Genomic DNA, 25,995 nt, shown 5'->3' on the forward strand with positions numbered 1-25,995 from the left:
AGAGAAGATCTAGGTTAGATACAAGGACAAAATCTTTTACAGTGAGGGTGGTGAGGCACTGGCACAGGTTGCCCAGAGATGTGGTTGATGCCCCATCCCTGGAATCTTTCAAGGCCAGGCTGGATCAGGACCTGGGCAACCTGATTTACCTGTGCATGTCCCCGTTCATTGCAGGGAAGCTGGACTAGATGACCTCTAAAGGTCCCTTCCAACACTAAGGATTCCACAATTCTATGAGATCTAGAGACCAATTTGGTATGTTGGTGACCTCGAAAAGCAAACTTGTACCTCATTCCACTTACAGAAGCACCAAAATTAACCCTAAATTAACTTTTTCATCCCACATAGTACATACATATAATGCAATCTCTCCAAAGTACTCAGAAAAATACATTTCGTCTTTCACTTTCACAGAAATTCTCTGTGTTAATACGCAACTGTGCTCCAGTTTCTGTCTGTTGCCCCTTGCTCTATTGCTGCACACCACCGAAAAGAGTCTGCTCCCAACGACTTGACTCCAGCACTTCAGATACGTATAAAATGTTATGATACCCCCCCTCAGCCTTCTCTTCTCCAGACAGCTGAGTCCCAGGTCTCTCAGCCTTTCCTTGTATGGGAGATGCTCCAGGCTCCTTACCATCTATGAGACACCTCGTTGGACTCTTTCTAGGAGATCCCCTGTCTTTTTTGAACTGGGAAGCTCAGAATTGGATGCAGCAGTCCAATGTGGCCTCACCAATGCAGAGTAGAAGGGGAGGATAACCTCCCTGACCTGCTGGCCACACTCTTTTTAATGCACCCCAGGATCCCATTGGCCTTCTTGGCCACAAGGGCACACACTGCTGGCTCATGGGCAACCTGCTGTCCACCAGGACACCCAGGTCCTTCTCTGCAGAGTGCCTTTCCAGCAGGTCATCCCCCAACCTGTACTGATGCATGTGGCTATTCCCCTCCAGGCACAATACTCTACACTTGCTCTTTTTAGATCTCATCAGGCTCCTCCCTGCCCAACTCTCCAGTCTGTTCAGGTCTTGATGAATGGTAGCACAGCCTTCAGGTGTGTCCGTCAATCCTCTCAGCTCTGTATCACCAGCGAACTTGCAGACAGTAGACTCTATCTTATTGTCCAGGTCACTGATGAAGACATTGAACAAGACCAGTCCTAGTACTGACCCCTGGGGCACACCACTAACTACAGGCCTCCAACTAGACTCTGAGCTGCTGACCACAACCCTCCAAGCTCTGCCAGTCAGCCAGTTCTCAATCCACCTCACTGTTCACTCACCTATCTCACACTTTCTTGCAAGGATGTTGTGGGAGACAGCATGGAAAGCCTTGCTGAAGTCAAGATACACAACTTCCACTGCTCTCCCTCCGTCTACCCAGCTGGTGATGACGTCAGAGAAGGCCACCAGGCTGGTGATCTCCCCTTGGTGAAATGGACATTTTTCCACATTGACTACTCCTAATGACCTTTCTCTTTCAATTGCTTGGAGATGGCATCCAGAACAAGTTGTTCCATCACCTTTCCAGGGATGGAAGTGAGGCTGACTGGCTTGTAGTTTCCTGGATCGTCCTCCTTGCCCTTCTTGAAGACTGGCGTGACCTTGGCTATCCTTCAGTCTTCAGGCACCTATCCTGTTCTCCAAGACCAGCCAAGGTTATAATTGATGCAGACCTTTAAGGATATTATCAGAAGAGCCCACTGCTGCTGTCTCTGCCTTACCATCTGCAGACTGAGCTCAAGGACTGTCAGTGTGACAGTATTACATTCACATCACCATTTAAAAACAGCTATTGGAAATTTCTCCAGCAGGGCATGACAGTTGCATCTTTAAATGTGGATTTAATTCAGTTGTGAGCAGTCAGGATAAAATACTTTCAAAAGACACACAGCAATTCAGTAAGAATTCTGAATAAAGCCATCAAAGTGGAGAGTGGTGAGGTGCTGGAACAGCTGCCCACAGAGGCTGTGGATGCCCCGTCCATCCCTGGAGGTGTTCAAGGCCAGGTTGGATGGGGCCCTGGGCAGTCTGGTCTCATATTAAATGTGGAGGTTGGTGGCCCTGCCTGTGGTGAGGGGGAAGGGGGGCGTTGAGCTTCATGATCCTTGAGGTCCCTTCCAACCCAAGCCATTCTATGGTTCTGTCCACCCAGGCCCAATATTGCTACTTGCTCCCTATTTTAAAATCATTTTAAAGTCATCAGTCATTCAAATACAAAATCTGCAATCCACAAAGAGATCCAAAATTCAGAAGTTGTATTTGTCAGTTTGTTTGTTTGTTATTTTTCCTAAAGAAACTGTATTTAAATATCAACCCAAACTAAAACCTTTTTATTTCACCTTCCTAACATGGAACGTTTCAGCCTGTAATAATACTTTTGAATTCCACATTTCTAATGTACTTTGTGCAAAATTAAACATGCATCATTTCCTATGCAGTTATTTCCAGGCAGAAAGATTAAAAGGGCAATTTGTTACCATTTTCAAGTTAGTTCACAAGGAAGTTCCAGAGGTTTTCACTAAGCAGTTTAAAAGGCCAGTTTTCCATACTCATTCTCATTAAAAGCTATATGAAAGAGGATGATAGGGAAAACTGAACTTAGAAAGAAATGAAAACACGAATAGCTCAGTCACAAGATCTAGACACATATGAGCCCAGCCAGGCACAGAAGGCCTGTTGAACTATGCTGATTATAGCATCCCAATGGCTCTTTATGTGAAAAAAGCCTTCTAGATTTTAAAGGTTCTCCAAGGCCATGTTATTTACATTTGATTAAGGAATGTACGTTCTAGCAATTATACGATGCACCATATACACCCATGGAACTACTGCTGCTTTTTAAGCCACTGCCAGAAAAAAAGTCTTCTGTCAATTCAGAAAGCTTTTCATTAAATGCATTTCATTTTTTTTAGATTAATTACTATGTCTGTACCAAAAGGTGAAAGAACAAATTGAGAGCTGTCCTCTCCCCGTGTCACATGTCTGCATTTCTATACCACGAAACAAAAGTGAATTAGATTAGTGCATGGAAATTCAAAGAGTTTATTTATTCCTTTCAATACAGCTATGACTCCAGATCTCTCTTTGAAGCCATGTGCTAACAGAGAAGTTTGACCATCCAACAAGGATTGTATGAAGGTGACCACTTATCAAACGCACATTGGTCAGAGGAGTTTCCTGTAGCCACAGCAATGTCACAAAGCAGAAAGTGAAATATAATATGTACATTTTAATGTCAGAACCCAACGATGCCCTAAAATGTAATTATACAGGCAGTTCCTGGAGATCAACAGGGTCATAAGGTAAAGAACAGCAATTCTGCCTGGTGCACACTATGAAAGCCTCAGCATCTTAATAAAAGACACAAGCGTCGAGATAATGTAATTATGCACAGATAGATTCTCCATCCACCTGCGTATTTCAAGCAAGTATTTTAAACTTCTCCTGATCAGCAATAAGGAGTGGCAAGGCTTTAAATCTTGCATACTGTGCTACTAAGCTTTTCAAAGAATAGACTAGGAAAATAAAGAGCAATTGCACTAATCCAAAAAAGGTTTAAATTGTTGGGCTTTTCTTAATTTTTTTTTACTTACAGAATACTGGCAATTAATTGAAAGGCAGCAGATAACTGATAAAATAGGCATTTTCTAACTTAAAAGTATATAAACAGCTTCATCAGAAACCAATCTTTTAGGTACATAAACAGCTTCATCGGAAGCTGTTCTGCTAGTTACATAAAGAATCCTATTATGCCAAATTAATTCAATCTAACTAATTAGAGAGCAGGAAGTTCTTTCAATTATTTTATGTGCTGTCTGAGAAACACACTTGAATACGAGAGCAGATTTCATTAATTGCGGTTCATTATTCTCCAGATTAGTTACTAAACTTGCATCAGAAGGTCAAAGACAGCAATTTTGTTAGCTGCCACCACCTTGCCTGGCATGGCTCTGCCTTTCTGAAACTACAAACAAAAACAGCACCAACAGGAAAAGACCATCTCAGCAAGAGGTTACGATCACTTACATGAGCTCACTTACTTGGTGGAGGTGTTGAAGAACCACGGGGATGTGGCACTGAGGGACATGATGAGTTGGCACGGTGAGCATGGCTTGATGGCTGGACTAGATGACCTTAGAGGTCTTTTCCAACCTTAATAATATTGTGATTCTGTGGTTCTACTTTAAGACTGATCACAAGCAACAGCATGCCATTGAAATAAGTTGCTAAAAGAATAAGATTAGAAGTGTATTTTCAAAACAAGTGACGACAACCCCATCTTCTGTTTACTTGCATGGGATGAGATTTGGTAACACATCCACCCGGACAGCTGCTTTGTCATGATGAACTGAGCTACACTTCAAAACTTGCAGAAATAATTAAGAGCTGCTCACTTCAAAATGATGCTCTAAAGCACTAAAATCAGCTATGTGACTCAGCCTATAAGACGCATCTCTGTGCAGACATGCACAGGGACCTAACCCTGACAGCTGAACTGTAACATATCAGGGATTTAAAGGCACAGCAGGGCAGCCACCTACTTCAATATGGGTCAGCAGTACTTTTATGGAGCAGGTTTTAATAACAGTAGATGGTTACACGCTCTCAAATGCTGTGACAGATACACAGTGAAAAGGGGGCTTGACAAGAACTCAGGAAATTCTTTGGGTTGTTCGATGAACTTGGAGAAAGGAACCAACTGACCCACTTTGCTTTTTGGTATCTATGTTCCAAAATCCACCACCACTACCTGCTCATTTGCATTTAGCCAGGCAACAATGATTTAGATCTTGCCATTTTCCTTGAGAAGCGTTCCTTTAGTCATCTCCAGCTCTCTGAATTTGTTGTTTACTGTCACAGAAATCCAGCAATTCCCTGTTAAGAGGTCAGATTCCTTTGAAACTGCAGTTGAAATATCCTTTTGGCTTCATCTCCCCATTATGCCTTTTGTAGTTCACTGCCTACTCTCCTCCTGCACAGTTATGTCCCCTGTCGCTCTGTATCAAAGTGCTATTCTTCCACAGAACTAAGCTGTACTGTTCTGTATTTTCTGAGATGCAGCAGTATCATTTCTGTGCCCTCCTCACTCTGCACTATGGCACAGCCATGCAGGAATTACCAGCCTGCTGTCTTACACAGACAGGTTAGCGATAAGGTGTTAGAGCTGACTGCCAAGCACTGACCCCATTGCAGGCCCCCGACTACACAGCCATTTGTCACTGCCACCACTGGAATTCTGGCCAGTTTTTAACACTTGCGACCACATCTGCATCCTCAAGCAGTTATAAGGAAGCAGCAAGAAGGATTACGAGACAATGATGATTAACTTTTTAGTGTCATATTATTGTGCACCAACCCTTTTACTTTGTGGCACTGAGGGACATGGTTAGTGGGCATGGTGGGGATGGGTAGGGGTTGGACTGGACGATCTTAGAGGTCTTCTCCAACCTTAATGATTCTATGATGTTCAAGCCAGTCTCACTACATGCATGCATACATCATCACACATTCATTTCTTGTGCTGCTTGGAGGAAGGTAATTCTGGAACAGTTCCAGTTCCAGTTCCAGCAAGCAGTGGTGAAAGGCTCTCAGTTCAATTGTAAAGAGCACCTATTTGCACCTTCCAATACTCAAATACCTTTAAGAAAGTCACTGCCTTCATTTTAATCAGCTACACTTCTTAGATGAGTTAGGTTTTGTGATCCCAGATTCTACACTGACCTTGTTGTAAGCAAAAGGCCACGTGAAAATGTGGAATGCATAGTTAGTTGAGATTTGGGAGTAAAACGTGCTCATTTTACTTTGTAGAGAATAAAACATGGTTGAACTAAGAATATTCTAAATTTGCTTTACTATAAGTTCCACTAAAACTTAATTGTTTTTTTAAGCCTTTGGATTTGGCCTATTTATCTTCTTACTGTTTCACTGTACTTCTGCCATGACAAAACAATTCCTTGTAATCATGGAATCATAAAGGTTGGAAAAGAGCACTGAGGTCATCTGGTCCTACCATCTATGCATACCCCTTAGTTGTTCTTCAGCTGTAGCAACCAATGGAACAGAATGCCTGGATCCAACCACAAAAAGGAGTTGCTTGGGGATTATTTTTTTGTAGTTTTGTTTTAGAAAGACGTCCTCTAAAACTCGTGTGCACGTGAAGAGGTGGGAAAGGTCTATGTTAATAGAAAACGTGCCTTCAAAGCTACAGATGAAGAAGGCAAGTTTCTGTCTACAAAGAGTTAGCTGAATGCTTAACAAGGCATGGACCAAATGGGCTTCCATACAGTTAACAAGAGAGATCTGGCTCCAGATTTATTCTCACAACAGTTTTTAAGTATTCCAGGTTTACACAGAAGAAGGCTTTTTCTTTATAAAAAAATGACAGTCTCCCAGATTAGGAAGAAAGTATCATTTATAATGGGATTCTGTTATTTCATCTGCTTTCTTTAGGAGATAGTAGAGTTCTGCAGTCAGCTTGACCATCCATTAGCTACCTTTCACCGCACAGAAGTCACAAACAGAGCATATGAAGTTTTGCAGCAGAGAATCCAAAATAAACAAACAAACAAATAAATAAAAGGCTTCTCTGGAATGTGGAATAAATGAGAAAATGAACAAAAGCAACTGTACATAGCAGAAGGTAGAAAAGGGTGACACGAGCTGGGGCAGGGGAGAAGGAAGATGGTAAATGAAATAAAGAATTAAAAATAGAATTACATTTTCTACTTGGCAGTACACAAACAACACTAAGTGCACTTCATAAATTCTAGTATTGTTGCTGCAAATGGTATTACCATAAATCATGCTGGTAGTGTACTTGGCACTTCTAAAAAGCCAAGTGGGCTGAGGGTATCAATAAGTTTAACAGCTCCACTATCTCTGGACAGAATGGAGGGGAAATGCATCAAAAGGCTTTGCAATGACTAAGAGTTGGGTTTGCACTGCAACAACAAACAAAATAGCACTCTGTTGCAAGTCTAACAGCACTCATCAATATTACTGCATGGCCAATTTCATTTAAAATTTTACCTGCTGTGCAAGAGGTGAGGTCTGCCTGCCCTTCTTCTCGTCTCTAACAGGGAAGAGAGACTTCAGCAGCTTTGGCATCTGAGGCACGAATGACTTGACAGGATTCAGGTAGGAAGCAGCAAGGCTACCCAGACCTGTTAGAAAAATGGAACAGTGTGAACAGATATGCTTCTGGTGAAAAAAAAACGTTATCATTTTAATTCTAGAACTACATCTTCCAGTAGCAAGTGCATTAGACAGAGAAAAGCAGTGAGTGTTTGCTCCTCCCTAGAACGGGACATGTGAATTTGGGTAATTTTTTAACCCGTGGCCCCAGCACACAGGAAGTCTTTTTCATCACGTGGTGTGAAAAAGTTTGCTGTTTGCCATTAGCAACATAAAACTGTTTATAACTTGCAGAAGCAAAAAAACCCAAAACAACCTGGAAGCAAAACTGAAAAAAGATGCTGACACAACACAAAATTCTGCTAACAATTACAAAACTTAGCGAGAGGGAAAGATGAGGAAATCCAAATTAAAAAGAAAAAAGGTAGGGACATTCAACTCTTCTGCTAGTAGTACTGCTGCTTTTACTACTCTATTCTCCCTTCAGAAAACCTGGATAGATACAGAAAACCTCCCTCTATATCACTGCGCTCTCAGTGCACGCTTGCTGCAAAACAGCCCTCCAACTCCAGTGCTGATCATTTCCCAAAACATTAGCAAGCTTCTGTTCTTGGCTGTTCTAATCGCCAAGGAGATGCATGTTCTGAGCCCAGGTAACTTCAGGCTTTACAAACTGAGCTTCTGAGATGAAGACTGCATCTTCAGAAATCAAAGACGACTTTAAACATGCCTATCACAGAGGGAGCTGCACGGACATCACTTTGGAGGAGAAATCTATCTCTGAAAGCTGCTCAGCTTTGACAATGATGGGTTCACTTCACTCCGCCTTTATGAGAGCTGTCTTAGCTTTAGGAAAGCCCTTACCTGCATCAGGGGAGTGGTTCTGCTGCCCGGAGCCTGGCAGAGAGGAACGAGTTGGACTAATGCCCCTATTGGAGTTTGTGACACCTTGGGATACATCTTGCTGACTTTCCCATCGGCCCTAAGGAGAAAAAAACAGTTGTATTTTTCAAAGTTAGCACCACATCAGCAACACTTACACACCATGCCTGCTTGCACAGCGCCTCTGAGAAGTTAAGAACATGCAGAGCTGAGGAAAGACCCTTCCCAAAGGCACTTTTAGTTGAAACACCCAACTAAAACACCAACTTGTTTTTTAGTTGTAACAGTCCTGCAAAGATAAGCACCCTCAGCTCCCATCTGCAGCAAGGCACAGGAAGAATCTACCCAGAGATCTTAGACCTACAATATTGCACTGAACTGTGCAGCTGTTCTGGAAGTTGAGTTTGGTACAACCAGGTGATAATACAACAGGTCTGTCAGCCCCAGATTCCTAAATATTTTGTGTATCTGCTCAGGAAGCATTCATGAGTGAAGTCCAGATGAAGCGTCAGGGAGAAGGGGTGAGGACAGACAGAGCTCGGAATAAGAAAATAAATATGACCTTAGACCTGAAGGCTGGATTTTAGTGCCTACAGTCAGATATGGCCCAGGGGAGCTTCAGGTTGGATATTAAGAAAAAATTATTGTCAGGAAGAGTGGTGAGGTATTGGAACAGGCTGCCCAGGGAGGTGGTGGGGTCACCGTCCCTGGAGGTGTTCCAGAACCGTGGGGATGTGGCACTGAGGGACGTGGGCAGTGGGCACGGTGGGGTGGGCTGGGGTTGGATTTGGTGATCTTAGAGGTATTTTATGACCTTAATGATTCTATGACTCCATTTCTTCCACCCCAAGCTTACCGGTGACAACCAGTGGCCAGCTCAGTGACAAAGTTTCTTGGCGAATGGAGAGAATCTCCAGGTTATCACTTCACAACAGTGCATGAATCTAAAGGGCAAAATCATATCTTCCTATCTCCATCATATTGTAATATAAGAAAAAGTTTCACTTTTTCAAACCGAAAAGTTGTGAAGACAGGATGGTGTTAAGGCAACCAAACTGATATAAACTGAACTCTGATCACTCTTCTGGCAAAAAGTTATGCTATGGTTTCTTCTTCTCTATATTATAGGGTGTCTGTACCTGAATCGTGCTTGTAAACACTTGCACAATGAAATGGCACAGTGAACATAATAAAAAAGATGCACTACGGGTAGAGAGACCTGCTGAGCTCGTGACCAGAAATGTTATGTATTTTTCTGGATGGAAGAGAAGGGAAATACACCATCTCAAGAAGCTTCATGGTGTTGAACAAAAGGAAATAATCTGACCTTGAAACAGAAGAATGACAGGCAGCTAAACTAATCTCAACTGTAACTTGAAGTCATGAATGTTTCACAAACACTAAGTAAGCCAGGATAGAAGGAATAGATTTCTCCAATGGGTTGAAGGTCACACTGAGCAGCCCAGAGCAAAAATCATTTCCATTTGGATCTATAAGCTAGTCCCAAAGAAGCTGTCCTGCTTTGAATAGCAAGTAACGTACACTTGTGCAGAGCAGCACTTCACACCTTGAGTAGCTGTTTTATTAGATGTAGAGACAACAGGCTCTGTCTCTGTGAAGTAACATCTGGGATACCTAAAGGGTAATGGATGTCTGAGTTGACTGGAGGCAGTCACCCTGGGTGTCAGAGCTGATGTAACCCAGACTGGGGGCAGCAGCAATACCCGAGTTTGTTTAGTCTTGTATTTTTGAGGACTTTGGAGTTTAAGCCCTTCTGGAAAGCTTCCTGCTCTATTATTGCAGATGACAGAGCTCTTCTACCCGTACCTTAATCCAACAACTTCAGTGTTATCGTTGACCAGCAACTCCTACATCTTACACACATCAAAAACTCATGCCTATGTCTGGAAAATTCTTTCCACAGAAAGCTCCTACGAAACAGCCTCTCCTACTGCACTCAACAGAAACACTTTCTGACGGTTTTGCCATCTTGCATTTCAATTGGTGCTGATTTCTTTTAGGTGACCTTGCTATGTTATCTTGGTTTCAGCTGAGAGAGTGTTAACAGCACAATGATTGGTTGCTGTTGAGTGATGGGTGCATACCCAGAGCGCGTCCATTTGGTGACCAATGTGGGAATCAAAGGGCTGAGATAACAACAGATCTGACCAGAGTGTGTTAAAACAAAACTGTTCTAAGTGCTAGAATAGCTTAATATCATAATGCTATCTTTTCTTTTTCACAGAATCATAGAATGGCCTGGGTTGAAAAGGACCACAATGATCATCTGGTTTCAACCCCCTGCTACGTGCAGGGTCACCAACCAGCAGACCAGGCTGCCCAGAGCCACATCCAGCCTGGCCTTGAATGCCTCCAGGGATGGGGCATCCACAGCCTTCTTGGGCAACCTGTTCAGTGCGTCACCACCTCTGGGTGAAAAACTTCCTCCTCATATCCAACCTAAACCTCCCCTGTCTCAGTTTAAGACCGTTTCCCCTTGTCCTATCACTATCCACATCCACCCTTTTTCCAGAGATTGTTCACAGCTTTTTCATGGAGCCATATTACTTAATACCTTACTTATTATATACGTTCTCTGTTGCGCTGTTTACCATTCTTGGGGTCTGGATTAAGGTTATCATTTTTCTACATGCTGTAACACTGGTCGGGAGACTAACCTGGTATTTGTATTTGATATTGCAGTTATCTTTGTACTTCAGGAACCATACCTCAGGCACTATTAATAATTTCACTCTTTAGTTTGTCTCTTTGGGGAACCAGGCTATGGGAGGGAGAAGTGGGTATGTTCAAACCAGCACGTTCCTATCACTATGCTGATTGAATGTTTCAGGCTTTTTTTCTTTAACGTTAAACAACTATTTATGAATATCCCCCAGGAATATCCACCCCCAAGGCTGGACAGTGGCAGAGAGCGTGGAATGGCATGGGCAGGTACCTTGAACAGTGGGCACCCTCAGTGGTTTACAAGTCCTCTGCAGTAAGTGTTTAAAGCCAGAGTGGAAACTTCCAGTGATTTTACACTATGCTCAAAGTCTTCCTTTTTGGGATGTAGGGTTTTTCCTTAAGTCTACTTTGCTGGCTCCCACTGATGGATTCGTCTGCAGGAGAGCCAAAATTCCCAGATGAGGAAAATCTCAGCATAATCCAATCCCCTGCGATGCACCAGCTCAGTGATACTGAGGAAGTTTACAGAAAGTAGTATATTAGGTGGGATGTGGTCACAAGACTAAATGAATCTTGAAAAAAACATTTGGTTTTGTTACTTCTAGGACTGGTAATGACATTAGCCTGGTAGATGTTGGTGTCAGGAAGAGGGGAAAGCATCTGAAGGCTTCTTTTTGGACAATGTAACAAATCTTTTTTTTTTTTTTTAATGATGATGATCCACTTACTAAAGACAGATGGACAAAGGTGGCAGGTCCTAATCATTTTCTATCCACAGGCCATGTCTAAAGGGCTTCTGGATATCACAGAGATATCAAAAATAGACTACCTGGGGAAAGCTTGCTAACTTACTAGAACACTGACTCAATGTAGGTAAGGAGCAACTGAATCATTTTGTGAATCATGATTTATTGAGTCAGAAGTGCCCTTCCTTGACTGTTCCAACAGAAATCATTCAGGCAAGTACGTCAGCTTTCTAGACCTGTTCGAGGAGTGATTCAAAAAAATGAGAGTAAATATGAAACAGAGCAAAACACTTCCAAAGGATTCATTCTGTACAAAAAGAATGGCAAGATGTAGTGACTTTTTCCTTGGGAAAACAAACACTTATTTTCCTTAGGATCTTTAAGAAATTTTACTTCAGTCTTGACATTATAGATGACTACATTTCCTGCATAACGTTAAGTATTTTACCAGACTAAATAAAATGCAGGCCCTGGAAACAGGAATGTGCACTTGAAAACAGTATTTGTCAGGCCAGGCGCTTAAAACATGTTGGGTTTTCAAATTAGAAATAATCTTTTTTAGAGAAGAAAGATTACTGTCTTAGATTGAAGGTCACATATGTTCAGAGACAATATGACACTTAACTCTGAGTTGACCGTTACAGATTTACGATTATAAAGTAGGTCAATCATGGCAGCACATAGAGGAACATATCTGCAAAAGAAAATACTGGGGACAACTGAATGGGTCAACTGTTGTGCTAAAAATCTAGAGAGGTAAAAGGCAGTTGACAAATGATAGATTTTACTAAGTTGGTTTGAAAGATAACCCATCTCAAGCTCTCAAAAGAACAGAAAAGTAAGAATTATTAATTATATTAAGTTCTCAAGTTTCGGATACGCATGCCATATAGCACTCTTATCGCTTCGTGTGTTCACTAACCCAAACACCTAAACTTTAAGTCTAAGCAACTGATATTATTTAAATGCTGGGAATCTTTGACCTGATCTCTGGGAGCTCTCTGTGGTGTCAATACACTGAGATATTCCTTAATTTTTTTTTTCAAAATGTGCCACATTACACCTCTCCTCCAGTCCTGGACAGAGGCTTTTCTGGCTTTTCATGGGAGTGTGACCACACGTAGCAAGAAAAATTCAGCCACGACTGTACGATGAGCCCAGGTCATAATTCTGGTCTACCTACCTTAGTTGCACCTACACCACTGTTACATCTTATGCTACCTCTTTTTTAATATATTGTTTTTTATAGGAAAATGAGTTCTGGTCATTCATACTGCTGAAAACTGAAGCAGAATCCATTGTCACAACTTTTCCAGTATGAACAGTGCTTTACATACAGAAATAAGAGAATCCTTCCTATGTAGCTTGAGATCCACAGTAAAGGCAGCAGCAATGCCAGGAATAATAACATAAAATTGGAGAGGGAAATCAAGTAATGGACTAAAAGTGAAAGAGAGGAAGACTGTGAAATAAGTAAAGGCGTCCACTAATACTAACAAACACAGGCTGGGCAGGTAAGTCCTGTACCCAATTCAGTATGCAATTACTATAGTGGGACTGATATTTCTTAACAAACCACTTGTTAGAGATCAGCTTATTATAGTCACTTGTGAACAAAAATTCCTGGCAGAGTATTGACTCATCAATGCTGGAGAAGGCATTTTTTTCCACTGAATTGCTCTCCAAGTGACAAAAGCCACCTAACTTAGCTAAAAATGAAGTCATCTGTGGATCCTTAGTTCTAAACACATAAGATGCTGTCACTAGTGTGCTTTACGTGTGCTACAAGAACATTTTAAGATCATGACTAACATTTCACTGTGATTACAAAAGCTTCCATTCATCTCTCTATGGAAACTGAACCAGCTTTGAAATGAGCCCCTGCATCAGTCCCCATTATCGTCCTGAGCAACGGATGCCTTGAAGATAAGTACTGTGCAAGCAAGGAGAGCAGCTGCAGCCCCACATCACAGTGGTACAGTGCATTTGTCAGCAGCCACCCTAAATGAGGCAAAGAACTGCAAAGCCCCATGCAAACCACTAGCAAGCAACTCTGCTTAACCAAAGCTTGGTGCAGTCAAGGGGACATACAGTCAACCCTCTGACAGTGTTCACGGGATGAGAAGATTAAACATGGTTTTCCATTGTCCTAGTGTTAACTTCAATTCATTCTTTCATAGCAATCAAGTGTTGTTAGCACTGAACTATCTGAAGCCAGACAGCCTGAGAAAGACACGGAAGAAATGCTCACTTAATGTTCATCTCATTTCCAGGCTGTACACAACAGCAAATATTTGCTCGCTTTTGTACCTTTTTTTTTTTTTAGTTGTTAAAGCAAAGATGGGTCATTTCTGAAATACTTGCACCTTGTCCAAAGAACTCTGAGAAATGCCATCTAAATAGCTGCAGAATGTAACAAACCATAAGATGGCCCCAAGAAGCAGAATCTTCCTTGTACCAGTTTCACACAGCATTAATGACAGGCTTTTCAATAGAAAAATCTCATTTGCTGTCTACTATGCAAATGAGACACCAATAGCAGCATCTTCAAAGCAGGAAGTAAAAGCGTTCAAGTGAGCAAAATAAACTTTATAGTGAGATAAAATTATTATCCCACTCATTAGGTGGACCTAATGCATTACCTCTGCTGGGACCTTTGGACTCTGAAACATGCAATGAGGGAAATTGTTGAGGAGAGGAGAGGAGAAAAACAAAAAATGTAAGTACTCAGGACTTTAATTTCTGCTTTAAAAACCTACAATACTGAGACATTCCACAGTTCTCTCCAAACAGAAGTTGCTGTAAGCACTTGATTACCTGCACATCTTTTAGCATTCTCTACATGGATCAGATGTAGCAGATTTAGCAACCAATGCTGGAGCACTACATCAAAATCCTATTATTCTGTGCAACTGCATTATGCATTAAAACGTCTTGTCACCACTAGATTCTCCCTTTTAAAAAGACTACATGCTCACTGGGCAGAATATCTATCAGGAGAGAGCCCTTTAGTTTATCCAGGCTTTGGAAAATAAGTTTAAATTTAATCTTTCTCTTTTTAAAGAAACACTTTTGATCTATGCCATTATTTTTAAGGAGTGTAATGGACTGAATTATCGAATCACCCACTGCAAGGTTTCCCCCTGAGAGGCACATGCATACTATTCTATACTAAAGGTGAACCTGAACTTAGACGTGAGCTTAAATTTGTCCCTCACCCAAAAGGTTTGCATCCATTCAACTGAAAGCTTTGGAAGAGCTCTGAAGATAGACAGTGAGAAAATTTCCCCTGAAAAACACACCCCCAAGTGATGGATGGCTATGTTTAACCCGGTCTGTTTGACCCAGGCCTCCCACTGCACATCCCACAGCTGTTGGCAGCAGAGCTACATGGCTGATGAAAGCATGGGAGCCTTCCCAGGGATGTCTGGTGTTGCACAAAGCAAGTATGTCCAATGAGCAGTCTGAAGGGTAGGAACACACAGGTGTGCCTCACCTTCCAAGGATATTTCCCAACTCTGCCCCTGCACCTGGTGTAATATAGTCATGGTAGCTACTCCTTTTCAATGGAAGATTTCCCAGGAGAGCTTCAGATACTTACCCGATTACTGCTCAGGTTATAAGGAGGAGCTAAATCTTGGCGGCTCGCAGAAAGCTGAAATGGTCAAGGCAAGCAGAATTACTTCTTAACAAAAACTTGAACAACCAATAAGTATGCAACTTGACGAACACAAGGAAGGGTGAAAGTAAAGTCTTCAGTTAAAGCAGAACTGAAAGTCAAGAGATGAAAGGTGAAATCCCAATTAGTGACATAAAAGGGGCCAAAATTTGACCAGTTTTTATTATCAGCTCTACCAAAGCATTTCATTTAAAATGCTGGAAAGCAGAAGTGTCTCTTTCTTCTTATGCACCAATCAAGAAAAAGATAAATGCTTCTACAATACAAAATTAAAATCAGTAAATACTTGTAACTTGCTTTCAAAACTCCTAGAGAACAAGTTGATAGTTAGATGGAAAACCTTCAGTGTTCTGCTTTTTCCAATGATGTGGATTTATGCGGGTACTCTAAAGCACACTAACCTGTATGGTGAAAGTATGAATACATGCAGATCTTGTCTACGCACAGCGATTTACATGATGACAAATAGCACAGACAAACAGAAGAGTCAGGCAAAAGGAAATTTATTGCTGTATTCGATTGGTAATTGAAAGATGCACTTGCTGCCCTCAATCTGCTGCAGACTCCAGCACGGAATACTCACCCGATTCACATTGGGAGAGCTCAGGCTCCTCCGGTAGAGTTTTCCTTTTCCCATTAGCTGCTCTTTTACTGCAACTTCCTGCAAATCACACAGAAGCAAAGGATAGAAAATACTACGCATGTTTTGCCAGAATCCAAGCTCCAATCATTCCATCTTTGTCTATACAAGAAAAATGTTATTAAACAGCTGTACAGCACTGGCTCCCATCTGTGAAGTTCACTGTAATCTAAAAATTGCATGTAACATAGCTAGAAGTGCAAGAGTGGAGAAACATTAAGTTTTTTGCTGATTGGCACACACAGGACTGTACAGCTAATTCTGATTCTAGGAGATGACTGCTACAGATGTGAAGACAGACTCTTTTCGTAGCTGAGCTCCTATTTTAATCCCTTAAAATAATTACATATGACAGAGACCTTGCTTTCAATACTTCCGAGTGCGTCGCACTTCACCATTAATTTATAGCGGGCCGGCACCCACTCTGGCTTGCTTTGCATAACTTTCTTTTATGCTTGCATAATTTATATCCAGAAGAACAATTTTCAATAAATGTTTTTCTCTTCCATATTTTCCCCGGTACACAGATCAGGTTGCAGTGCTTAAGACTAACCCAATCAATGTCTTACATATTCAAGAGAACAGGTTTGGTTGCTCTGAGGCAGAATATGAGCATATGGACTGGATGATCTTAGAGCTCTTTTCCAGCTGAAATGATTCTATGATTCTGTGATTCAAAACGACATGAGCTCTACTAGCAACTTGGGAAATCTGTACTAAATCCTAACCTTCAGAAAGCAAAAGCTCACATCAACCCTAACTGCTTTTTCTGATACACAATCAGCAATGCACGGCCTTAAAAACCAACCAAGGATAAGAGATGGTGCATGTAATACAAAGCTCCCAGTTCCATTCACCCATCTTGCAGATAGTCGAGTGAGAACATCTTTGTAAAGTGAGCTACATTTGCTTCTTTGGACTTCTGCCACAGGCACACTCTGCAAAGCTGAGATGTGTGCTGAAGTGGGGGCCTTGGTTTGCCAGCCGCTGTATGCACTTATGAGAACATCTGCATTGTCGGATACTGTATTGAGTAAATACACAACCTGCTGTGTGCTACAGCCCTAAAATCAGACCTGGCGCAGACGATCCAAGGTGAGAATGTTCTCCACAGCCAGCACACTTCGCAGGTACTTCTCTATGTAGGCTTCAGAGTCAGCTGAAGCTGCGTCTTCAACATTTGCTGCCATCCTGGCCAGTGCTTCCCGCTCTTCAGCTCCTTGGGCATCCTGGAAAGAAGAAAAGCAATGACTTGCCTTTAGAATGAAAGCCTCCTCCATCCGTCCTAAAGAAAATGCATTTTGAAAAATATGCAGGATAGATTCAACACTGTTTTCTCTTAAATACAGGGGGAGATTCAAATGCCTTGTTGGACTTTTTTAAATACGCCATATCATGTACAGAAATCATCACCATCACCTCAAATTATACATGGTTGTTGGTGGTGGGTTTTATTCCCTTTTTCCTGGTGTTTTTTTTCTTTTTCTTGAGAGAGTCTCACAGTGAGACACTGCCATTGATTAGCTAAAGGGCTGTATTCAGATATCTCGTAATTATAAAGTACTCAAACACATTTAGGGCATTATCTACTCTGTGAAGGAAACAAAATTTCAAGTGACATGCAGAAGGAGAAAAACGGGCATAGCTTGAGAAACATTTCAACACGGTGTTAAATACATCAGAACATAAAAGAGAGTCAGGCAGCAATCAGCCCTTTGGCTCTTCATGTGTTAATGCTTTACAAGTGCTCCCATAGAGCATCTGTCTGGAAGGAAGGGATTAGCATCCAACTATGAACATACTCAGGAATCAAGGGTTACCATTAAGACATTATTTAGAAGAATTTAGGGTGTGTGTGGAGGGGGCTCATATTTTGTTGGTTTGTATTGTTGGTTTTGTTTGCTTGTTTGCTTTTTTAACATATTTTCACATTCCCTACATCAGGTATTTCAGCTATCTATATTTATTCCCCTTTCCTTTAAAATGTTTCTTCAAGGACTTAAGCAAATGGATGCTCACTCAACAAAATACACAGTGACACTGACAAGACACAGGTTGCTGCTAACTCAAAACATGTAAATAAATTTGCTTAATCATTTATAAGAACCATACTTTATGCTTCCAGCAGCAAGAACAAGCATGCTTAAAATAAAGGAACATTCAGGAAATTAGAGAATCCAAGCCAATTTCAGGTCATTTGAATTCTTATTCACCTCTGGAATATTTGAGACTATCTCAAAAGTGACACCACAGCCAGGAATGGAACTTCGGTGAGACATTCTCCGGAGGAAGCTCTGTGCAAAGCCCTGTGGGGAGACAGAAAGGAAATATTTCTTGCTTAAAGGAAAAAATGTTTTCACGTACTCAAGTGAAGTACAGCTGACAAAGAAAGAAGCCCAAACCCAAAAGACTAGCCAACAAATACTTAGGATTCAAAGATTCTGGCTTGCAGACAAATCATTTGCTCGTCTGCATTTAAGATACAGAAAAAGAATTACCTTCCCTCACTGCAAGGTGACTGTTAAACCAGCACACAATACATTCACTAGTTGTAGATATTTTTTTGTGGAGCCCTAGGTGACTTGTCTTGAATATTGACAAGTACAGGCATTAAATTCTTGACCAAAGAGATCGTTATGAAGGATGATTTAAGGGGGCATGGTCATTGTTTATGCTGACTTGGCGCCTCACAGGGTTAAGGGCTGGACTGTTGAATTAATGCAGAGATGAGTCATTCAAAGATGCTGCTGAGACAAACGCCCGGGAAAGGTTATCGATGAGGATTTTTCAGAAAGCTAGCAAGAAAGTTAGCCAGAAAGCCAGCAAGAAAGATTTGGTATTGGATAACAGTAAGGAAAAATAATTGACAGAATCTGCAGAAAACAGAATTGATGAAGACTTAACACAGCTATAACTATTGGCAGGCTCACCCTACTGAGCAAACTCCTTCCACTGTGTTTTAGTTAAAAATCCCTGATCCCTTTCTGAGACATAGCTGTTGCCTCAGAGCTGTAGTTCTTGTATTTTTAAGAGTAAAAGCAGTTTGCAGTGGCCTACAGGGCTCCCGGGTGTGACCACACCTCTTCTGCTCTTGCTCCAGATTTTAACTACAGAAGTGCAAATAGAATAACACCTCGGGCTCCTTGCTTTGTCATCATCATTGCTAAGGGAAGCTGGATTCTGAGGCAATGCTGAACAAAATCTTCCTTCTCACCACCTGAAGATATTTGTCAGAACGTGTTGCCACAAACGGAATAACAAACTTCTGCTTTTCATTTAGGAAGCATCCTACTCTCAACTACACAGCATCAGAAATGCAACACAACTGGAAAACACAGAAGACCAAGAGTGATTAACTTTGAGATATTACACAAAGGGATCTCTGCTCCAGCTGCTGCTTGCTTACCTCTCAATATCTGAATGAATAGACAGCAATAGCACTAGTATGTGAATGTAATATAGGAGCAGGGAAACACACAAGCTTCTTTGGATGCAGTTTTTTGTAAAATAGGAACTCCAAGCTCAGGACAAGTTAGCTTTTTCTACTTAGCTCAATGAACGGGGTTAAAGCAGTTATCCAGCAGCTAACAAAGATAATACTGAGTCTCCCATATACTAAGTTGCCACTAAGCCTTTAGAAAAAGCTGTATTATCATCCACAATGTAAAAAATACCATGAAAACCACATGGTAGCCTAAAACCTCCTGCAAGCTGCTACTATGATGCTTCCATTCTGGCACAAATGAAAGAAAACAGCCACAGCAGAGTCCTATTGCACAAACCACAGCCCTCCCGTCCCGAGGCAGTGATAAGCACAGGGCAGAGTGAACACATGAAGGATTACAGCAGATATACCTGTCTGCCATAAACATTGACGCAGATGCGTTTGCGCAACACCAAGTGCATTTCTGCAGGATGGCTGAGCTGCACAGTGGCTCTCACAATAAGGTAAACTCTTTCATCTGCTGCTGTTCCTTTACTGAGCTGGATGCAGTCGTGGACTGTGGAATCCCAGGAGGCTTCTACTTTCACCTGCAAAGGAAAAAAAAAATGTATCCTCTAATAAGCATAATTAGGTGTATAATTAACTGTAATTAATTAAGCATAATTAAGAAAAATACATAATACATAAATTTTGAGAGTCAGCTTCTCCATTTCAGTCCCTATGAAGAAAACCCCCTGCACTTCAGAAGAGGCCATTTAAGAAATCAAGATTAGTTTGCCAAATGAAGATGCTGGGATTAAAAATGCCAACTTGCTCAAACTCTGGAACATTTCCTCTCGATAAAAAGACCTTTGAATACCCAAGATCACTGCAAATAAACTTTAAAATATGCAAAACTGCAGGACCATTTGGCCTAATTTATTAAGATAAACCAGACAGCAACTGAGATTGCAGTGAAAATCTTCCATCTCACTACACAACCTCTGCACTCAGTTTTTGAGATCTCAAATATTCAGAATACAGAGTTGAAACACTTTGTTGATTGTGTTGCATGATGATGCATTGTTCCATCAATGCAGCAAAACCTGGAATTTCTCTTCTTGACTGTTAAAATATAAATCATTAGAATCATAGATGGGAAAAGACCACAGAGAACAAGTCCAACCACCAACTCATCACCATTACGCCCACGAAACCACATCCCTAAATGATTACTTAATAATTGCATAATTATTATCACTGAAGTTTTAAATGCTTTTTTCTTGAAATCACAAGAAAAAATAGTTTGGTAGCCATCCTTCCAGGCTTTTAAAACCAAGGAGAACAACAACAGACAACAAAGCCAATCAAAATCATCAGGAATAATAAACATAAAAGAACGTAGAAGACGAAGGTAAAAAACCATATCCAATTATTCTAAACCTTGTAGCAGAAATCATCCACCAAGAGTTGTGAAGCTGTAAAGCAATGAGCTACGTGGTAAAATGAGAACATAATGCACGTAACAATGCACAGCCAAATACGTTAACCATAACCTTAGTTAAGATTGCTTGCTTTTTCAGCTGAAGGCTTTCATACTCTAATTGGCTGAGATTTAGATGAAGGAAGATTCTTCAATTTTAGTTTTCAAACTGTCGTTCAGCTCCTAGCAAATATTCCTTGCAAACAAAAACTGACTGTACAAGAAGTATCTCCCTATGAGGAAAGGCTGAAGGAACTGGGCTTCTTTAGTCCAGAGAAGAGAACGCTCTGGGGAGACCTCATGGTGGCCTTCCAATATTTGAAGGGAGTGTATAAACAGGAGGGGAACGGCTGTTTACAAGGCTGGATAGTGATAGGACAAGGGGGAGTGGTTTTAAACTGAGACAGGGAAGGTTTAGGTTGGATATGAGGAGGAAGTTTTTCACCCAGAGGGTGGTGACGCACTGAACAGGTTGCCCAAGGAGGCTGTGGATGCCCCATCCCTGGAGGCATTCAAGGCCAGGCTGGATGTGGCTCTGGGCAGCCTGGTCTGCTGGTTGGCAACCCTGCACATAGCAGGGGGTTGAAACCAGATGATCACTGTGGTCCTTTTCAACCCAGGCCATTCTATGATATGATATGATACGATACGATATGATATGATAAGACTTCTGTGATATCTTGAAAGATGGGTGTGAAAACGCAATGTCGCATCCATTTTTAAGAAGGCTAGAGAGGAAAACTATGGAAACTATGCTAAGGCATGTAGAAGAGATGGAGGTGATATAGGACAACCGGCACGGATTTATCAAGGGCAAGTCCTGCCTGACCAACCTAGCAGCCTTCTATGTATAAAGCAAACATCTAAAAGGCTTCTGAGCTAAATACACTAATCTGTATCTCTACTTACCTCGCTATCATGATGTTTTACAATCTGCAGTTCAAAAAATTCCTCCTCTTCTTCAGCAACAAGAGTCGCATCCCACCCACCTGCTTCTGAGTCATCAAGGTTATCTTGGGAGCTAAAGTCATCAGCTAGAAGCAATGGTGAATGCAGAAGGGAGAGAAGATAAAATCATTTTCCTTTTTAAAAACACCCAACGAGTTATTAATTTACATTTTATTTCTACATAGAAACTGCACACAAAAATGTGGGAACATGAAGTGAGCCTGATAAAGTACTCTCTTGTGCAGGAAAATCCTCTGGTTATAAATATCCCTTCACTTCCTTTTTATTCCTTAAATATCCTCCATTCTATTTTTGAGCACTGCCTCTCAATTATACCAAGTACATTGCTTGGTTTTATTAGCTAGGTGATTTTTTTTTCTTTTTTGAAATAAAGAAGAGCTGCTGGTTGAAGAAGTATGGTACATTCAGACCATGATTAAATCTTCAGCATGGTTTTCAGGAACATGCTCAACCTGCTTATGTCCCCCACCATTAATGAATTATTAACTTGCTCCTCTCTGAAGCCCTTCGATATTTCAGTGTGCTTTTTGAGGTAAATAAGCCTTAATGTGAACAGCACTGCAGCAAAAACCTCATCCCCACAGGCAGAATGCCACCTCTCCACTCTTACCTGATGCTTTTAACCCAAGCACAAACCCTCTTCTAAACATCACGAGAAGGATTTGTTCAACTAATCAAGCATGGATGGCTCCCTGGTCTATTTGGGATTGTCCATTTCTTGTCTGTGATTTCCCCATCTTTCATAACACTATCTAACCAAGTACCTCACATTGGATCTTGTATTTGAATTGTCAAGGCATTTATTTTTTGTTATGCAGACACTACTAATGGTGACTTCATATTTTCTTCCAAGCAACTGATGAAGACATAATACAGCACCTGTATAATAACCTTGCAAGGCCTCAGAAGGAGCATTCCCAGTGATTACTTTTTTCATGACATCATCTATTGCTGTTCATCCTGCTGGGTATGCTCATTTTACTACTTCCTTCTTACTGATCAAACATCTGCAGAGCAGTAGGGTTGTTAAATGCACAGTCCCTTCCATACATAAGGCTGTGTGTTGTGAAACATTCAGCAATATGTTTCAGTGCAAAATGTGTCATTTCAAACTGACCTACCTGATCTTCTGGGCATTTCATCATTTTCCTAGCTTTAAATTCTACCACATCACTGGTTGTACAAAGTTTGTTTCAAAGTACTCTGTCCTTTTAAGAGCCACTTACCATTCAAGTCAAGGAAAATAACAGGAATGTGAGTTTCCATACCAGGCACGGGAGTCCTAAAATGTAAGACAGTGACAATGGCGGCATTTAAATTGCAGCAGATTTACCCAGCACACGTACTTGATGATAAAAGCTCACAGAATATTACATTCAGTACAACTGCAATTCCAAGTCAGACCAATGATAACCTTGCCAAACAGCTTTATTTTAATTTACTGTTGCAGATTCAGAGTCTCAACTAAATTGGTACTACTTTTATACCGGCTCTCTTACTATTATTACATTCTTTGACCTCTGCTTTCAGAAATGTCTTCTCCCTCTAAAATGCTAATAGCAAAATTAAGTTTACTTACTCTGACATACACATTTATGAAATGCAAACCCCTCTGCATTATTGATGTCAGCGAAGACAGCAGAGTTGGTTGGAAAATCCAGCACCAAAGTTCCCAAGCTTCCATTGATGCTGCCACAGGACAGTTGTTTCTCTGTCCAAGAGCCCAAGCAGCCACAGAAGGCACGCTTTTCACGGTGTGTATTAAGGGAAAACACAGGTTGTGCTCTGTTTGTTTTAAAAATTGAGTATCCTGTGGCCTCGCACTTTAAAGCTATGACATTACTGATGTGGTAAAACATAGTATGAAGCATCAAAGACGTTTTAAAAGACACCTCGCTGCCGTCGCAGCTGTAGAAAGGCTGTAGCCATCTCACGACAAACCTGGACTTGATTTTATGGTGAATAAGAGCAGGCTGGATTTTTATATGATGTATGAGGTCACACTAAGGGCCACACTGAACACTTCCTTTGGAGAAAATGTGTTCAAAATAGATTCATCCCCAAGAAGACAATGGTCCTGAATAAAGCATGTGACATCTTTATGTTTCAGAAATACTAATTTGGTTCTGGGCAGCTTGGTCAAGTGGTTGGCGACCCTGCCTGTGGCAGGGGGGTTGAAACTAGATGGTCTTTGAGGTCCTTTTCAACCCAGGCCATTCTAGGATTCTATGATTCTAATTTTAACAAATCTCCATTTAAAACCCCATGACAGTCAATTCCATCAATAAAAATCGTCAGACTTTTGCTCAGAAAAACACTGCAGAAAGTTGAAAGCAACCAATGCTGAGGTTTGAAGCAAAGCAGCCTTGCTTCCTTATCTGCAGTTGTTACTCACAGCTGCTACAGTACGGCAAGCTCAGTGTAGTGTAATTTACTATTTTTAATGTTTAGAAAATTACATGGAACACTTGCTGACTAAACAAACTTTGCACTTCAACCAGGAGCGCAACAAAATGCTCCTGTAGATGCAGTTTTATTATGACAGAGTAGCCTTTTAAGTGAATGAACTAGGTAATTAACATATTAGCTAATTTTTTAGAACGGTAAGTGCAGTGGTAATAAATATTGATCCCGTTTCTTCAGAAGGTCATAATTACTCTCTGATCAATAGTGGTTTCGTTTACTAAATAGCATTTCTGGATTTCAGATACACAGCCTAATAAAATAATGTAAGCAAGAGCCCTAATTTTAACAACTTTCCTCATGCAGCGTAGAGTCCAGAGTAAGGAAAGCAACAAAATGGCAACGATTCAAGTCAGGAATAAGCCATGCATCATTTTTACATTCACTCTTGCATATGGCAACGCATGTTCGTACCACTCTGCTGGAGCTCCAGGGATCCCACTGCCTGCAGAAGGCACCATTACAGCGTTCCTTTCTTCAGTGAGCGTTAGCCTCATCTCTAGAAGCTGTGCCTCCCGATCAGCATCATCCTCTGTTTTATCTGGGGAAGCAATAGGTCAGTAAGGACAACAGAGAGCATTTCTGACTCCGTGCCATTACCCTGTGTTGATGTTACACCATCTTAATAGAACCAAACCTACTCTGTTCAGAAGTTCAGCACACAAAGAAGCGCACAGCATCGAAAGCAACTGAATTGTGCGTAGGCTTCTCTAACTTCTGTTTCACTGAAAGCGAAGTAGTGATGGACACAGAGATTCAACACTTCACTACCTTCTTTTCTAGATCTTACAATGCATTAGAAGTGCATGTGTATGCCTCAGCCTCCCACTGTCGTTATCTCAAGTGCATTTTGCTTACCAGGCTTCCCAACGAGTTTCTGCAGTTGCTGATCAAGGTATTCCTGCCGCTTTGTTAAGGCACACAGCCACTTCCGACGGAGCCTCTCCAAATCCCTATCCTGTACAGGAAAGAAGTCATACTAATTATTGACTCAGAAAAGCCAATATTTCCTATTTGTGGCTTAAATGTTTCCTCAACCCTACTGTTCATCTTGTACACAAGAAGCAGATAGGAAAAAGAGAGCAGACCTCCACTGAATCACTTCACTCTTCTTGTTTAGAGGACAGCTTAAAGAGCAATGCAGAATAGCTGAGGGTGGAAGGGAGGCTGCCTAGTCCAGCCCTGCTCTGTGCTCGGAGCAGGTTCAGTTTGCAGCAGCCTACTTGGGATTGCATCCAGTTGGGATCTGAGTATCTCCAAGAATGGAAACTCCAGAACATCTCTGGGTAACTTGTTACACTGTTTGACTACCACGTTCAAGGAACGTTGTGTTGAGGGACATGGTTTAGTGAGAACTGTTGGTGATGGGTGAATGGTTCGACTGGGTGATCCTGTGGGTCTTTTCCAACCTTGGTGATTCTATGATTCTAAGGTAAAAAAGCTTTCTTAGCATTTTAGCTTGACAGCTTAAGGCATTGCTTTTTCCCCAGCTGTTATTTTGTGCTACCCAGTGCTCAGCTGAGCATACTTCACCTTATCCACCTTCTTTGCTCAAACCTTATCTAAAACTTGGCAGCCATGACCTTGTAGCAGAGCTGGCAACTCCAGCTCATATTCATGGCTCACTACTCATGCTTAGTGTTTAGCAGCCTTATATTAGGAATCCATTCCTAACCCATATCATGCCATTATCCCTAGCTGTGGCATTGGCACCTGAGCCTTTTAAGTGCTCAGGTCCTTCAAAAAACACCTGTGTATCTGCAAGAACACTCAGTTCATTTGTCTCTGATACAGAAATCTCAGAAATGATGCATGATACTCTACATGCAGTATATTGGGTGCCACACAGATGAGCTATCCACTCTGGCATGCCTTTAGAGAAGCT

General features: G+C 41.4%; 1 protein-coding gene across 6 annotated transcripts in view; it reads right to left on the reverse strand.

Annotated features, from left to right (window-relative positions):
• Positions 1–25,995, reverse strand: part of KIF13B (kinesin family member 13B) — a 122,775-nt gene that overhangs the window by 13,804 nt on the left and 82,976 nt on the right. For 4 of the 6 annotated variants that reach the window (XM_004935889.5, XM_004935888.5, XM_040698107.1 and 1 more), the window contains 12 exons: positions 24,969–25,068; positions 24,525–24,651; positions 22,874–22,929; positions 21,588–21,712; positions 19,627–19,803; positions 17,985–18,077; positions 16,848–17,000; positions 15,715–15,792; positions 15,054–15,107; positions 14,095–14,115; positions 8,004–8,121; positions 7,035–7,168 (listed from right to left, as the gene is read on the reverse strand). In XM_004935889.5, coding sequence (XP_004935946.2) covers positions 7,035–7,168; positions 8,004–8,121; positions 14,095–14,115; positions 15,054–15,107; positions 15,715–15,792; positions 16,848–17,000; positions 17,985–18,077; positions 19,627–19,803; positions 21,588–21,712; positions 22,874–22,929; positions 24,525–24,651; positions 24,969–25,068 — 1,236 coding nt within the window. The remainder of the gene's footprint in view (positions 1–7,034; positions 7,169–8,003; positions 8,122–14,094; positions 14,116–15,053; positions 15,108–15,714; positions 15,793–16,847; positions 17,001–17,984; positions 18,078–19,626; positions 19,804–21,587; positions 21,713–22,873; positions 22,930–24,524; positions 24,652–24,968; positions 25,069–25,995) is intronic. The other 2 variants (XM_003641072.6, XM_004935890.5) reach the window with 1 other exon arrangement.

This window comes from Gallus gallus, chromosome 3, assembly GCF_016699485.2.
Source record: "Gallus gallus isolate bGalGal1 chromosome 3, bGalGal1.mat.broiler.GRCg7b, whole genome shotgun sequence".
NCBI classification, from domain to species: Eukaryota; Metazoa; Chordata; class Aves; order Galliformes; family Phasianidae; genus Gallus; species Gallus gallus.